Source organism: Drosophila sulfurigaster, chromosome X (genome assembly GCF_023558435.1).
Source record: "Drosophila sulfurigaster albostrigata strain 15112-1811.04 chromosome X, ASM2355843v2, whole genome shotgun sequence".
In the NCBI taxonomy this organism is placed as follows: domain Eukaryota; kingdom Metazoa; phylum Arthropoda; class Insecta; order Diptera; family Drosophilidae; genus Drosophila; species Drosophila sulfurigaster.
In genome coordinates, this window is record NC_084885.1 from 2116181 (window position 1) to 2133659 (window position 17479).

Sequence of the window (17479 nt, forward strand, 5' to 3'; positions counted from 1 at the left end):
GTCGAACACACTCGACAGTAGCTTGCTTACTTTGTTTTCTTTTTTTTGTGGTGTGCACTCGCACACATGACAGCAAATGCAGTAAACCGCAAATGTTTGTTACTCCATTACGTTCCCAGCAATGTGTGTTCGAGTGTATGTGTGCGTGTGTGTGTGCGTGTGTGTGTGCCGTGACTGGCCCTATTATGCTACCCCGTTGGGCTTAAGTTGTGTCTGCAGGCTTTTTGTATAGATTCGTTTCGATACTCGCAACGCTTTTGCCACAGCCACTGCCGAAATTCAAACGAATTTCCCAAAGCATTCGTTGCATGACACCGCCGATTAAAATGTCTGAAATGCAAATAATACAGGTAAAGGCCGCGGTCCCAAGCGTGTAAAGACTAATCGAAGCAATCGATTTGCACATGCTTTATATGTATTTGATTTAAACTACATTTATGACACTTAGGACAAACAACAATTACGATTAGGATAACTAGCATAAAGACTATAATCATCACATTATGGCACAAAAATAAATGGATATATTGTATATCTATTGTATATACGAGTAGTTATTATACAGTATTGACTTAAAAGCTAACAGAAGAAGAGAGAGAGATTTTTATGTATATGTAGAGAGTAATGAAATAACAAAGCCCCACACAGCCACTTCACTGCAGCACTGACTATACAATTGATATCGATACAATTATCGATACCAAATCGATTACAAATCCCCGCTCACGCAATCAGACGCCCTGTGGCCGCAGCTTTGCCGCGACACCGTCGACTGCTCGCATTGTGGTTGTATGAGGTTAAGTTGCCACCACCACCAGCAGCAGCAGCAGCAGCCGAACTGTGTCCATCGCCATTTAGTGTGGTTGTTGTGTGAGGCACGTAGAGACTGATGTTGTTGCGTGCATGCCGATGACGATAACGATAGCCGGTGATCAGCTCACGGACCGTCTTCCGATACTTGTCCGACAGCACGCAATATAAGAAAAAATTCGCTGCTGCATTGATGGCAACCAGAAAATTCAAAATATTCCCAGCAATCCTCTGGATGTTCATCTCAATTTTCACATACTGTGTGAGTATCAAATAAATTGCCCACGGCAGCTGACAGACAATGAACAGCAGCACAACGGCAATCAGTGTGATTGTCACACGATTCTCTTGCGAAACGCTTCCCTTGAGGCCCGAACTCGATTTCCGCTAACATACGTAAAGAAAAAAGAACACACACAAAAAAACAACAATTTCGATTAATTATCATCGAAAAGAATTGTCCTTGGCTCTCTCTTCTCACCTTGGTGCGACGTATGCTGCTGGCATTGGTCAGATCTCCGCGCACATTCTTCGAGCGATGCACGAGCAGGATGAGGAAACAGTTGAAGGTGGCAAGCAACAAAAGTGGCAGCAGCACAAACACAACCATCGAGTAGAGACTCCAGATGGTAATGTACAGCTCATTGTTGCCCAGATCCGAGTATATGTTGTTGTATACAGTTCTCTAAAGGACGATAAACAGTCAAATTTAATAATATAAATACAAGTTTTTCGTTTAAAAATACTCAATATAAATAAATATAATATTATATAATACACACATTCCATTTTTATGGTTAAATATTAATTATTATATATAATAAAGATTATTATAATATATATATATTTTGTTGTCATCTTCCTTTCCTTCATATTTGATCGAACTTCTTAATAAATAAAATAAAATAAAAATCTATGCAGCTGCGAAATAGCACTACACCACTTTTGTAAATTGTCAAGTTAACTTTTATTGAATTAGGGGATAACTAGTTTATATGAAAATACGAACGTTTCTCTTCTAAGAGGCATTAGTTATATGACATAAAAAGAACAATTAAGAACTCTTTAACCGAGTGTTCGCGATCCTGAATTATTACGTTCAAAATATACAATATACCATGTACTTAATATACCAGATTGTCAAGCAAAACAACCAAGATGCGATTGCAACAACCGTTTTGTTTTTCATATAAAAGTATTTATATTTTTTATACCCGCTACCCATAGGGTAGAAGGGTATTATAACTTTGTGCCGACAGGAAATATATGTAACAGGTTGAAGGAGGCATCTCCGACCCTATAAAGTATATATATTCTTGATCAGCGTCAACAGCCGAGACGATCTAGCCATGTCCGTCTGTGTGTCTGTGTGTTTGTGTGTCTGTCCGTCTGTCCGTATGAATACCTAGATCTCAGAAACTATAAGAGATAGAGCTATAATCTTCTTTCGACAGCATTTGTTATGATTGTACGCAGATTAAGTTTGTTTCAAATTTTTGCCACGCCCACTTCCGCCCCGCAAATCAATAAATTCGAATAACAAGCGCAATTTTCAAGCTACAGCTTCGAATTTTGTATATACAATAACAACTATAGTATTTATGATTTCTGAAAATTTGATTGCGATCAGATAAAAATTGTGGAAGTTATTAAAGAAATACTTTTGTATGGGCTAAAACGCCTACTTACTAGAAGTCTTAGGTGCTTTGGCCGACAATCTGGTATATTGCGCCGTCTATGGTATATTTTGAATGTGATACTATATCGATATAACAAATATACATTTTGGTATATTTTAAGTATTTTTAGTACTTTGGTATATTTTGAGAATAATACCGCAAAATATATTGTTTTTATTCAAAATGGGTAGCGGGTATCTCACAGTCGAGCACACTCGGCTGTAACTTTCTTACTTGTTTTATTACGTTCAAAGTATACCATATACAGTATATAACACTTTGTCAACAAAAACCCGACTTTTCTCTTTCATATAAAATGATTTCTTAACTAACTAATACACTTATTATCAGATCGCATCCAGGAATGATAAACACTGTTGTTATTATAATAATGACTCAAAATCGACTCAAGCCTTAAATTTTCGCATATTTATTAAATTACATCATGATGAAATTATATTTATATACAAAAAATTGTTTCGAATATTTATCACAATAATCGTTAGTTACATATATGATTAACATAAAAAAAAATTAACAATAAAAATTGGTGCAATTTGTAGGATTGCTACTGTATTTTCTTTTAATCTGTCAGATATCTTCTTTTGTGTACTTACACCAATTATTTCTTGTGCCTTAACTCATATTTCACTTGAAATTTTCGCTCCACTAATTATTATTACCACGATTAATTTTTCACTTACGTTTTCACACATATGCGTAATGTTAAATTCGAATGCGCTGTCGATGCTGTTGCTGTTGATGTTGATGTTGTTGTAGTTGTAGTTAAAATTGACATCGCTGTCGCTGTGGATGTCGATGGCGATGTCGATGTCGTTGTCCTTGCTACGTCTGAGTCTGCGTCTGGCACGTGACAACTGCAACAAACTGTCCGTGGTCGCTGTAGTCGGCTCAGTGGCTGGCGCATTCACCTCTTCGCCGTCAGATGTTGTTCTGCTTACGCGTTGCTGCCTACTTGGAATGTGCTCTGCCCGAGACCGAAAAAAAAAACAGCAATGAAGTTGCATACTAAAGTATTTAAAAACCAGCATTTAATTTCCATATACAGAGAAAAAATATCTATATTAAAAAGAGGTTTGCAAATCTTAAGTCAACTACTTTTGAAATAGAAATTTCAGATTGAAAAATGATTAGTTTTTTCTTTAAAAAATCTATATTTGAGAACATTTGATTTTGAGATTTTGGTTTCTTGGTTTAATTTCAAATTTTTTTATCCTTTAAACAATAATATAATTTTGAATTTCGAGAATGAGGAATGTAGAATCTAATTCGTAGAACTTTGATACTGAATTAAAAATTCACCTTTTTGGTTCAACTTTGCAATCCCATAATCTTCATTCAAGATTTTAATATTTTTTTAGCATTTTTTTGTATTCTATTATTTAAACAAGAATATAATCTTAAATTTCAAGGAATCTAGAATATAGTTTTTGTCAAACTTTCATGTTGATTTAAGACTTTACCTTCTTGGTGTTAGCACTTTTTTGAGTTCCATTCTAGAATCTAATTTTTGTAGCACTCTGATCCTGAATTACGAATTTGGCGCATTGATTCAAATTTGACATCAGATAATCTTGAGTTAAGATTTTTTTCTTGATTTTAGCACTTTTATTTATGTTTCATTGTTGAAATAAGAATATAATCTTGAATTTCAAGAATGAGGCATTAAGAACTTTCGTAAAACTTGGATCATGATTTAAGAATCTAACTTCTAGGTTCACTTTTGACTTCACATAATCTTGATTCAAACGTTCTTTCTTGATTTTAGCACTTTATAGCAATATATTCTTGAGTTTTAAGAATGAGGAATCTAGAATTTACGTAGAACTTTGAACTGTATTTAAGAATTTACGAATTTGGTTCAATTTTGACTTTGCATAATCTTAATTCAAAGTTTATTCTTGATTTTAGCACTTTTTTTTTGTGTTCCATTGTTAAAACAAGAATATAATTTTGAATTTCAAGAATGGTGGATCTAGAATCTGATATTTGTAGAAATTTGATTGTTATTCAAGAATTTAACTTCTACGTTCAATTCTGACATCACATAATTTTGATTCTTGGTCTAATATTTTTTTTTCTGTGTTCCATTCTTGAAACAAAAATATAATCTTAAATCTGAACTTCATTTAAGAATTTATCATCTTGGTTGAGTTTTGACATCACATAATCTTAATTCAAGATTTGTTTCTTAATCTTGTAACTTATTTTTCTGTGCAGTAAATGAAGTTCTTTGATGTAACGTATTTTCTTTATCACTTACCATTGTTGCTGCCGCTGCCGCTGCCGCTGCCAGGATCGCTGCCCAAATCAAAGTGCTCGAAATAGCGGAGAGTGTTGCCGCTGCCGCTGCGATTGGTTGCTGTAGTTGCTGTTGGTTGCTGCTGCTCATTCGGCTGCAGCAATGCTGTGGTCGGTGGCGGAGTGCTGGACGTCGTCTGGATTGGATTGGGCGTGGGCGACACATTTGCCAGGGTCTGATTGCAGGGCCGGTTGGCGTCATCCATCAATTGCCAATTGATTTTGTATGTGTGCTCGAATGCCGTTAAGAGCGTGGTCAGCAGGCAGAAGAGAGCAACGGCTGTCAAAACAATACAAAGGGACCTCAGTTTTGCTTGCTTATCCCAGGCCCCAAACACATGGCACATGGCACTTGGCACATGGCACATGGCACACAGCATCGAATCGCATCGCATCGTATCGATGACCACACTCACCTGCTATTACCTTCTTGGCCAGCGACTCGGTGCAGAATGTTTGTCTTTTGAGCGGATAGCGTATCGCTATAAATCGCTCGATGGTGAAGCACACGGCTATGTAAATTGAGATGTACGCTATATGTGTGTGTGTGTGTGTGAGTGTGAGTGTGTGTGAAACAAGCAAATATCAGTATCTCTTCGTTGAACATGAACGCATGCTAGCCAACTATTAATAATGTTCTTCCCATCCCCATTCATTGCCTCCCTCCCTCCCTTCCCATTCCGCAGACAAAGACAAGACCACGCTGAGGTCTCTGGAGGATTCATCTACATGCATTGGCCAGCTTAATCTCTGCACGCTATTCAAGTATATTACGTGAATATTCATTAATTATGTTGCAAACTATTCGCCGAGGAATGCAAAGAACTTAATATCGAGGTCTTAGCATATTTTGACCTTTTAGCTTTAATTAACTAAATGTTAGCTGTCCTTCAGCTTATGCGTCTTATTCTTTAATTTATTTTTGTTTATTTATGGATGTATATTGATTGAACTAAAGATGTTAGCTGTTTACTAAAACATAGGCAATCTAATGAATACAAACAAGTAAGAAATCTACTGTCGAGTGTGATGGACTGTGAGATACATGCTACCCATATTGAATAAAGCCAAAGCAATGCGGTATATTTTTAAATATACCCAACTCATATACTACAAATATACTAAAAATATGCCGAATGTTACATTTGGTATATCGATATAGTACTACATTCAAAATATATCATATATTATAAAATATTGTGATATTATTCTCAATATAAAACAATTCAATGTACTGAAAAAATTCTAAAAATATAGTACTGCATTCAAAATATACCACATGATATAAAACATTAAACATATTATTATCAAAATATACCAAGTACCAAGTAAATTACTAACGATATTCTAAAATATACTAAAGGCTATATTTGGTATATCGATATAGTACTACATTTAAAATATTCCATATAGAATAAATATTTTCGGTATTATTCTCAAAATAAAGCAAATAAATGTACTGATAAAACTTTAATGCATACTGAAGGCTATATTTGGTATATCGATATAGTACTACATCCAAAATATACCACATGATATAAAGCATGACAATATTATTATCAAAATATACCAACTAAATGTACTGACAAAATTCTAAATATACTGAAGGCTATATTTAATATATATATAGATATATTACTATATCGGAAATATACCACACAGTATATTATTCTCAAAATATACCAAATAAATGTACTGAGGAAATTCTAAAATATACTGATGGCTATATTTGGTATATCGATATAGTACTACATTCAAAATATACAAGTTTAAACAGGAAAATAATAAATATGTATGTATATAAAAGAAATTTTCATTTAGCTCAAGTCCCCATTTCTCTCATCTTTCCAAGCTTAAGTTAGCCATTTACTCGAGATGTTAGCCATAATCTTGCATGGCAATTACTTACCACATGCATCACAGAGCCACATCATAAGCCCATAAAGCTTCCAGTAGAGCTCGCATTGGTATTTGAAATAATCGTAGTGTTGAAATGATAATATTAATACAAAGGTCAGGTACGCAATGTCCGTAATTGCCAGAGCCGTTAGATAAATGTTTGTGGTGCACCTCATGCGCTTCCTAAATGGCCACACAGCCAAAAAAAATAAAAATAAAAATAAAAACAAAAAATACAGAAGGAAAACAACAACGAGAAGGGCAATAAAATAAAATAAGAATAAAAGCAAACAATTTGTGTATTTAGTGGGTAAGTGTGTGTGTGTGTGTGTTTTTGGGGAAATCTGGTCAGCTGGCGTTGAGGACACAATGGGACTGTGCCAAATGCAACAATAATTGAATAACCAAATGGCCCTGGAGTGTGCGGGGAATATGCGGGGAGGGTGCCGTTGACCCGCCACCTAGCGGTGGAAGCGCGAAGTCGGCGAGAATGCCGAAAAAGTCGCAAATGTCGACAGAGAGTCATAAAACCGACAAATGCACAATAAAACCTAACTGTTCATATTTAGTTTTTGGCTTTTACGTAATGTGTGTGTATGTGTTAGTGTGAGTGTGTGTGTTTGCGCGTTGTGCAATGGGCCAGCACGATGCTTAAATGACCTCAACCAAAAATTGACCAACACTGGCCACTTGACTTCATAAATATGTCTGCTTCAGAGAGAACACTCCTCTTCAGCTCAATCTTCTATCTATCGACAATAAAATGACTTGGTCATTGTAGAACGCAAAACGAAAACAAGAACTCAAAATAATACAAGCATTGTGATATAACTGAGCATCCCCATATTATATCATTATTAGATCATTTTTAATTTTAGATTTCTTTTTTTTTACACTCTTCTCTCAGTTCACTTTCTATCTATCGCCAATAAAATGAAATGAAAATTTTATCAGTGTAGAAAGAAAAGGTTTAATAAATAAAAGTGAAGTATGAAAAATAAAAACAAAAACTCAAAATGATAAAATCATAGTAATAAAACTAAGCATCACCATAACACATCATTATCATATGATTCTGAATTTTAGTTATCTTTTTTACACTTTCATTTTCTTAAGTAAATCTTCTCTTTTAACAATGATAAAATAATTTTTTTCATTTCTTGTTAGTGTTAAGTAAATTTAAACTAAAAAAAAATCTTTTTCGAGAACCTTATAATCATATTTTTTAAATGAAAAGTCGTTGTATAAATAAACTAGCCGAAAGGGATTTAATAATTTCTATAAATAGTATTAAATATCTCTTGTGTCTTTATTTGTCTCGAAGTTTCATTTAAATAGTTAATGTATATATGTAACTAATTTAAAATAAAATTAAAAATACTTGTAATTAAAACCAAAATATTATATTTCCTTCCTTAAATATCTACCAAAAAAACGAGTGAAAGCAAAGTTGAATTATTTCCGTATTCCTAACTTCTAACGAAATAATAATCTATAATTGATGTGGAATATATTATTTTGTGTTTAGTTGTTAACCAGTATAAAATCAAGGAAAATAAATATTTAGTCAAAAAACTTAACTTTGTTTTTTTCGTGATCAATAATTTATCTTTAACGCATTACCGAAAATGTATATTATAGTTTCTATAATTGTATAAAGTAATTTAAGAAGTAACACCACTGCAGAATTTAAAGAAAAATACTATTTTTTTTGCTTCAAGGTAGTTTAAATTTCATCAAAAACTTTTTGTGACCCTCAATCAAATTTAGTGAAGGGACCGCCACATGTATTGTAATCGCGTTTCAAACTTTTGAACGCGTTTTACTCGAATCACAGTTTTTAAATTCAAACATAGCATAACTCGAACAATTCTTCACACATTCGTTTAAAATTTTGACCATATCCGTAAGCCGCGAATAAGCAGGACTGATTTTTAAATAATTGATTGGTCGATTTTTAGCTGTCGAAAAACTGACCAAATTTCTAAAAGTTTTGACTGTTTTGTTCGAAAGTGCACCCAAAATTACAAAATTCAATATTTTCAAAAATCCCTACGACATTCTCTTGATATAATGATTTAGATTAAGAGTTTTTTTTCTGTCTAGTAGGTTCAAATTTACAACACTTGTGTTGGGTGCCGCTGAGGCAAAAAAGCGTCTAAGTTTTCGTTTTTTTTATAAAAATAAATTGTTGTTGTACTTTTAAATATATGTTTAACAACATATCCAAATTTCGTTCATTTAACCCCGATCCTTCTCGCCTATAAAAATCGCAAAAGTGTATCAAATGTATGATTGTGTATGTCTGTGTTAGTTCAAATAAATCTTAAGGAAAATATTTGTGATCAAAGAGTAAACTTTGTGTTTTCTTGATTAATAATTGATAATAATTGATAATATAATATATTATATATAATATTACTATATCTCTAATTAAATATCGCTTGCAGCGTCTGCGTATGTCGCATAGTTTGAACAATTTCAGCTATTAAAAACACCGCAGCAGTTTCTGCCAATTGTATCTTATCTGTGAGCCATTTGCATTTGGCACATAAAATTGTGGATGTTGTTACTATTGTTGTTACTGTCGCTGCTATTATTGTTGATCTTGTTGTTGTTGTTGTTGTTGTTGCTGTGGCGATGAAATGATTTTAGAGTGCTGGCTAGATGGCAACAATTAAATGCCTCGTGTAATGTGCTGCTGCTGCTGCGTACCTGTTTTCAGTTTGAGTTTCAGTTTCTGTTTTTGGCCATGCAACACGCAACATAAACATAAAATGCATAAAATAGTAATGCTCCACATTGGACACGGACACGGACACGGACACAGACACAGAGAAGCACTTGTGCCATTTGAATCAAGTTGCCAGCTCGGCCGTAATCCAGCAACAATAACAGTCAAACAGCAACAACAACAACAACAACGATAGCAGCAGGAATAACGAGAGCAACGCATACAAGTGCACTTACCGCGTCAAAACACAAATGCTCACTGCATTTCCCAATAGTCCAATAACAAAAACGCACGGCACCAAAATGCGTTGCACAACGCGCCGCACTTCCGCCACATCCGCATCCGAAAACGTTTTTGCCTCCTCTGGCATTGACGTTGATGCTGCCGCTGCTGACGCCGCTGCTGACGTCGCTGCTATCGCCAGCAGAGGCAGTGGCAGTGGCAGTGGCAATGACGTCGTCATTTTTCTCCTCAACCGTTTCCACAGCTGAGGAGCTCTCTCTCTCTCTCTCTCTATTTTTCAGGAGGAACACTTAAGCTTCTTGATTCCAAATACCGTTTCCAATTTCACTTGTCGACTTGTGCCAGCCTCCCACATCCACATCCAAGTGCAACTGCAACTGCAACAACACACAGAGAAGACAGACAATGATAATTAAAAATCAAATTCCTGCTTAATTCCCATGCCGATGAGTGCGATGCTGTTCGTCGTAAATGAGACTTTCTGAAGAACAGATTACATTGCCAAATGCAACTGATTTGGTCAGTTTATGAACTGCGCACAACACACAAATGTTTTCCCATTTTTACCGTTGAAATCTTTTAACTTGACTATTTTGCATTTTTCAATTAAGTTAAACTAAAGTGCCGTTGCCTGAGCTTTAAACAGCGTTCGCACAACTCGCTGTAACTGAGACTAATTACAAAAATACTTAACATCTAAAAGTACAAAATGGAAAATCTACATTTATGACTTGTACGTGTTAAATACGCATTCCAAAATATATTTATATATTTTATGTTTTGAAATATTTATTTTAACAGCAAAAAGTAGAGCGCAAAAATCATAAAAATTACAGCAACAATTCTTTAACAACGTCTTATTTGGAAAACACATCTACATAAATGTAAATTAAACAATTAAGAAAACTATCTGCTACAAAGTATTTCTTAACTAAACTTCCAACCAAATTTTCAGGAATCATAAATGCTCAAGTTGGGTTTTTTATGTCCTAAAAATTGCGACGTTAGCTTCAAAATTGCGCTTTCTATTCGATTTTTGTTAATTTGTATGTCGGAAGTTGGCCTGACAAAAATTTGGAAAATAATATCTGCGTGGAAACATAAAACATGAAGAAAATTATTTCACTAGCTCTTCTAGTCTCTGAGATCTAGGTATTCATACGGGCAGACAGACAGACAGACGGATATTTAAAATCCAGTAAATAGTAAAAAAAAAACATAATAAACAGAATTACGATATGAATATTTAATTTTAAAATCAAATTATAAAATTATGTCATTTAATTGTCAATGTATATTTTGGCTATTACTACGACTAATTTTCAAGCGGCCGATTTTAAATAAAATTCATAAAAACGCTAAAACAAATCACAAATTCCTTGAACATTTTCTTATTTTTATTGCAAACTTTAATTAATCTTTTTTCATGTTGAAAAATGTTAAATATATTAATAAAAATAATATAATATAAATAAATAAAATATATTGTAATTTGAAATGTATATTTACATTTATGTATATTATTACAAAATTTATAGTTTTTATAGCACGTTAATCAATATATGCAAACAAAAAAAAACTAAAATCGTTCGAAATTGCTTTGAGAATTCCTCAACAATAACTATATTTAAAATTAAATCTTAGTTCGCAAGTAAATATAAAATAAAATAAACTCCAACAAATATTAAATTATCATAAAAAAACATTATTAACTAAATAAATGCTTTAAAATTAATGTTTACGTAAAATTCACGTCAAAGCAAATGTAATTGTCAGTAATTTAAATCGCAATAAGAAATATTATAAGCAAAATAAATAATTCAAAGAATCTTCAATCGTAATAAATAATTTTACGATTCAAAATTATTTGAATCATTTATTTTACTTTTAATATTTGTATTGCGATTTAAATTGCATTAGCGTTGAAGTGAACTATATATTTATTATATAAAAGATAAATAATATTAATTTCATTTTTACTTTGAATTCACCTTAAGACTTGATTGTGCAATTGCAATTTACAGCATATGTGTACTTTATGAATAATTGTTGTTTGTCTGTCTGTCTGTCAATCCTCGTGTCTCCGCATCGCTTTATCTATAGCTTGTACTGTGCTTGGAAGAGGGCAAACTGTAATCTGTAATGGAAACGCTTACCTTACGAGTAGTGTAACGATACGCTTTATTCCCTTTGTTGCTGCTCGATCGCACTCACGTTTCGGTCGCTGGGGTGCAATTGACCCTTAAAGCGCCATCAAGTGCAGCAGCAGCAGCAGCAACAGCGACAGCGGATAGGTAAAACGACGGGGAAAATTTGACTTTTCCTGTTGTTGCTCGATGTTGTTCCTGGCGTTGTTGTTGTTGCTTAATGCAACGAATACAACTCGTATCGCTTTGACTTTGCCACGTACAACATTAACACGCGTCCTTCTTCTAGATATTGTAGTTGTTCTTGTTGTTGTTACCGTTCAAATGCATTACACATACACATACACAAACACAAACACTCAACACACAGCGACACGTATTCGCAATATTTGCGAATTTTTTTGCTGCGTAGCAAAGGATGCTTAGGGGGCGGATTGCCTGGCTGTGAATTTGCCACTTTTATTGTTTTTAAAACGCTTTTCAATTTCTTCTTCGTTTTTTTTTTCTTGTTGTTCTTTTTGTTTAGGTCTGTGTGCTGTGCTGTATTCACTATTGCTGTTGTTGTTATTGCTGCAATTGAAGTTTTATTTTACGCGCAATTTGTCTGCTGCGGGGCCTGTCGACTGCACTGGAGGAGAAGGTTGAGGGCGTGGACGAGGACGAGGATGAGCTTGAGCTTGAGGTTGAGGATGGAGCCAGCGTGGCGTTGTCCAATAACATTTTGCCTGCAATACACAAAGGCAAAAGCCGAAAACCAAAATTGAAAACCAAATAAATAAGTGCAACATCGTATATATGTATGTATGTAAGTGTAAGTCTTCTTCTCTCTCTTTCTCTATGTGTATGTGTATGTCTATGTGTGAAGTGTAAAGTGCAAGTCCAAAAGTAATTCAAGACAAATAGCCGAGTGGCAGTTGCAAAATCTGCAAGCATTTTCCGAGCTAGCAACCCAGATCCCAGATAACAAATACAAACAGAGACACACATTTACACCCGCTTACACACCAACACGTACACACACTCGCACACTCAATCAATGCGCCTTGGGCAGCATAGCGCTGCTGCTTCTTCTTCATCTTCGGCATTGTATCAATGCCAATCCATGCGGGGCCCATAAATCATTTGGAGCCAAGATAGAAGCTTCCGATACAGACGATGATTAGCGAGCAATAAAGCAGTTGCCATTGTTTTCTCTTTTTCTCTCTATCTCCCCCTTTCTCTCTCTCTCTCTCTCCCTCTGCCACCTCACATAAAATCGAAAAGAGCAACAACAACTATGATTATGCAACTTAATGGTCGAATAAGATATATGACAAAAATGACTTTAAAATGACGCTAATGATACATTCGTAATTTTCTTGCAAAGGATTCAACACACAAAAACCTTGTTAAAACAACTAAGAAAGCTACAATCGAGTGTGCTCGACTGTGCGATACTCGCTGCCCATTTTCAATAAACCCAAAATACTGAGATATTATAAATATACCAAACGAATACCGAAAAACTACTGTAATATACCAAAGTTTAAATTTAATGTAGAATATCGATACACATTAAAAATATATCGAGTGAATGTACTGTAAAAATACTAAAATATTCCAAAGTCTATAATGTGTGTATCGTTGTGTATTTCAGTATATTGAAAATATACCAAATAACTACTTCAAATACTAAAATACTCTAGAGTCAATAATTGGTGTATCGATATTTCATTACATGAAAAATATACCAAATAACTACTTAAAATACTAAAATATTCCAAAGTATATAATGTGTGTATCGATATTCTACTATATTGAAAATATACCATAGACTACAAAAAACACCAAAGCAAAGATCTGGCTACCTCTTTATGTCATATAATTTATTTCCTAAATAACTTCTTCAATGGAGAAATAAAGTTATAATACCCTTTTACCCTACGGAAAGCGAGTATAAAAAGTACCATTAATATCTTGCATAAAATCCTCGTTATTACTCACAATGCAATTGCTTCTCTATTCAAATTACTTTTCTTTAACGCCATCGATTTTCAACAATATTTCAGATACTTTTGCATATGTTTTATTTCGAAGTTGCTTTTCCACAGCTACTTTTGTATCTTATCATTTCAAAGTTACTTAAGCCACCAAGAGTGCTTGAAATGCTTTCAAGTCATATTTCTTGTAGCACCTTTTGCAATTAATTTTGTATCTTGGATACTTATAGCATCTAACAGCTACTTGAGTATTTTTACGATGTCTGAGAAAGTCATTTGTGTGCAACTTTTCAGTTTCTTTTGTTTCCCATCAAACATTACTACTTCCTTAGCTTTCTGTTCAATTGTTGCAATCCAACAGAATAACTTTAACAATTTGAATTTCCCTATAATATTTTGGTACTATTTAAGAGTTAAAGTTACTCATTTATTTTCTAATAACAACTCAAACGCAACGTTTATTTAATTTAAAAGTCGTGTATTTAAACAATGTTGAAAAGTCGTCAGACTTTATGCAAATCAAACATCCGCATCCATTATCCATACGCACCGTGAGCCAGCGCTTATAAATACCTCATTAGCCAGCCATATCATAGCTGGTTGGTTTTTCTTCTTTTTTCTTTTGGTGTGAATTCTTAAGCCAGAGCTTAAGCTGCGCCAACAGCAAAAGCAACAGCAACAGCAACTTGGTTATCAATGAGTAAGCGACTGAATGAATGTGAATGAATGCATGAACGGGACCTCCCCTCCACACTCCTTATAGCTACCTTTGGGGCAATGCATCCAGCGCGGGGGAAGATGCGAATGAAGGTGGGATTTTGCAGCTCGTGTCTCTGCTGCGCTATTTACAATTCTGTTGCAGTAACTGCTGCCGCGTGCAACCGCATGGCCCACTCACTGGCAAAGTCCCATTGTTGTTTATTATTATCATCTTTTTTAAGCATCGCTTTTTTCTCTCTTTTTGGGAGCTGCCATTGCACGACAGCAGCAACAAATGACAGGCGGCCATTTTTTTTTTGTGTGTTCGCTCCCACGCCTGGCATGCAGGCAAGAGACGACAAAAGACGCCTAAATTAGCACACACATACGCCCACGCGGTTTGCAAGTACGTGCTAAAAAAACACAACTAAGAAAGCTATAGTCGAGTCCGCTCGACTGTGAGATACCCTCTACCGATTTTCGCAAATAGCAACAACAACAATGCAGTATTATTCTTAATATATGTATATACATACTTAATATATACATATACATATATGAATATACCTGAAATACTAAAATATAGCGAAGACTATTTTCGGTATATCGATGCACTATTACGTGCTACCCTTTGAAAATATACCAAATTCATATACAAAAAATACCAAAATATACCGAAGTAAATATTCAGTATATCAATATACCATAACGTTACATTACTAAATATACCATGGATTATAAAATATACCAGATTGTATAATTCTAAAAATATACCGAATAGTGACTAAAAATACCGAACACTTTATTTGGTATATCAAAACATTATTACGCTACGTTAGTTAATATACCATAGAGTACACAATTTGCCAGATTGTATTATTTTAAGAATATACAACATTTATATTGCAAAAAATACCAAATATAACGTAGATAAATTTTGGTAAATCGATATACTGTTACATAAGGTTACAAATTATACCAGATTAAAATACAAATTAAAATTTAATTAAATTAAATTATACATTTTCAGATTGCATTATTCTAAAAGATACCAAAAAATACTAAAATATACAAAAAATATATATTTGCTATATCGACACATTATTACTTTACATTACGAAATATACCATAGAATACAAAATACATATATGAGATTGCATTCTTCCCAAAATCAGCCAAATTGATATACCGAAGACGGTATTTGGTATATCAAAATACTGTTACGTTTATTTTTAGAATATACCATAGAGTATAAATACACAAGATTGTTAACCAATCAACTAATATACGATACTATCAGCCATAAATATTATAGTTACCATTTCTGCACCAAATATCATGGAAGGTTATATACCCTTCTAACATATCGGTATCGGGTATAAAAATGTATATATATACACGAAATAAAGAAGTGACAGAAGGCAAAAGGAGAATGCGATGAAGATACGAGAGAAGCGGCGACTACAACTGCAGGATGGAGCTGAATTGTCAGCTTTAGCTTTTTATGTGTCGCTGTGCCGGGCCGCGTTCCAGTTTAGTTTCTCTCATTTTTCTGCTTGCAACTAATTTTTGCATAATTAGTGAGTGGCTCAGTGGTTACAACAACAAAAACAACAACAACAACAGCAGGGAAAACAACAAGTCAAGTGTGCTGTTCCATTTTCTCAAGCCAAAAACCCAAAACGCACGTTGCCTCGCCTTGTCTCCTGCCACTTGCCACTTGCCACTCGCCACTCGCCACTCGCCAACCAAATGGCCTGACAGTTTGCATTACCTTAAAGTTGCCAGGCAGCCAGCCAAGCAGCCAGCTTTAAATGCGGCCCCCTCATTGCTTTGCCTGATAAGCCAACATTTAAACATCATTTAGATGCTAGCTTTAAATTGAAAATGAGCCAAAGCTAGTCGCAAGTCAAGTCCTGTCGAGTTGAGGCCAAGCGAGTCGATTGAAGTTGACTTAACTTCATATAGAAATCCACGTAGCGCACTTGCTAAAGCTACTCAACATACCCTACTCTACATACCCTATCAATAAAATTGTTGTCCACCAATATTAATTTTTGTTTGACTTGCTTGATAACCAAATGTAATGGAAAGAATTGCCAATGAAATGTAAAAATTCCATAACATTTTTTGGCTTGCTTAAATTGAATTTAAATATGAAGAAGACTACTATACATATGAAATATATATTTATTTTAGGTGTTTTTAAATTTATTAATTCAAGTGTTTCATATAAAAATTTCGATTGTAGGTCTAATAAAATGGAAAATAAATATAGGATAGTTTTAAATTTAAACACATAGAATTAAGACTATATTTATAAACATTCTTTAATTTATTATATTCTTCTATGTGCTTTATTGGATATATATAGAAAGGACACTATTTATATAATTATTTATTTGTATAGATATAGTTTTTAACTTTTTATAATCCTTTATCATTACAAAATTTTAATGAAGATTATTGTTGATAAAATGTACAAAAAAAAAACAATGTTTCATGAATATTTTGGGTTTGTATTAAGTTTGAACATATGTATAAAAACTATATATTATTTCTTTATGTTTTGTATTTATTTATATTCTTTCAAGTGGTGTAGGATTATTAATTATTATGATACCAATCAGTAACAAATTTGTATTTATTCTACATTAATTATGTTATGTTTATCTTTCTATGTTCTTCAAAATAAAATGTTTTTTTTTTGCATTTTAATTACTTTTATATTATTTATATTTCCTTTGGAAATCTATAGAAATTCGTAATACAACATATGGTCTTAGATCGAATATAATTTATGTTGTAATTAGTTAAACCTAAAATACAACTAAAAACATTTAACTCTGTGAATCGTTTTTACATTGCTATTGATATTTTATCAAAATTAAACTATAAAATACATTGTTACATTTATTTTGTATAGAGCATCACTTTTGTCGTTTATCGCGGCTTATTTTTAGCAAT

The 17479-nt window shown here is 33.6% G+C and overlaps 1 protein-coding gene across 2 annotated transcripts in view; it reads right to left on the minus strand.

The window, feature by feature from the left end:
• LOC133848004 (uncharacterized) overlaps nt 1-17479 on the minus strand; it is a 40959-nt gene continuing 23480 nt past the window's right edge. The window contains exons 2-9 of one of the 2 annotated variants that reach the window (XM_062283367.1): nt 11844-12559; nt 9681-10064; nt 6721-6893; nt 5228-5344; nt 4774-5091; nt 3194-3477; nt 1292-1495; nt 1-1197 (exon numbers count right to left, since the gene is read on the minus strand). In XM_062283367.1, the coding sequence (XP_062139351.1) occupies nt 724-1197; nt 1292-1495; nt 3194-3477; nt 4774-5091; nt 5228-5344; nt 6721-6893; nt 9681-9907 (1797 nt within the window). In that variant the 5' untranslated portion in view covers nt 9908-10064; nt 11844-12559 and the 3' untranslated portion in view covers nt 1-723. Of the gene's footprint in view, nt 1198-1291; nt 1496-3193; nt 3478-4773; nt 5092-5227; nt 5345-6720; nt 6894-9680; nt 10065-11837; nt 12560-17479 lie in introns of both variants that reach the window. The other variant, XM_062283366.1, reaches the window with a different exon arrangement.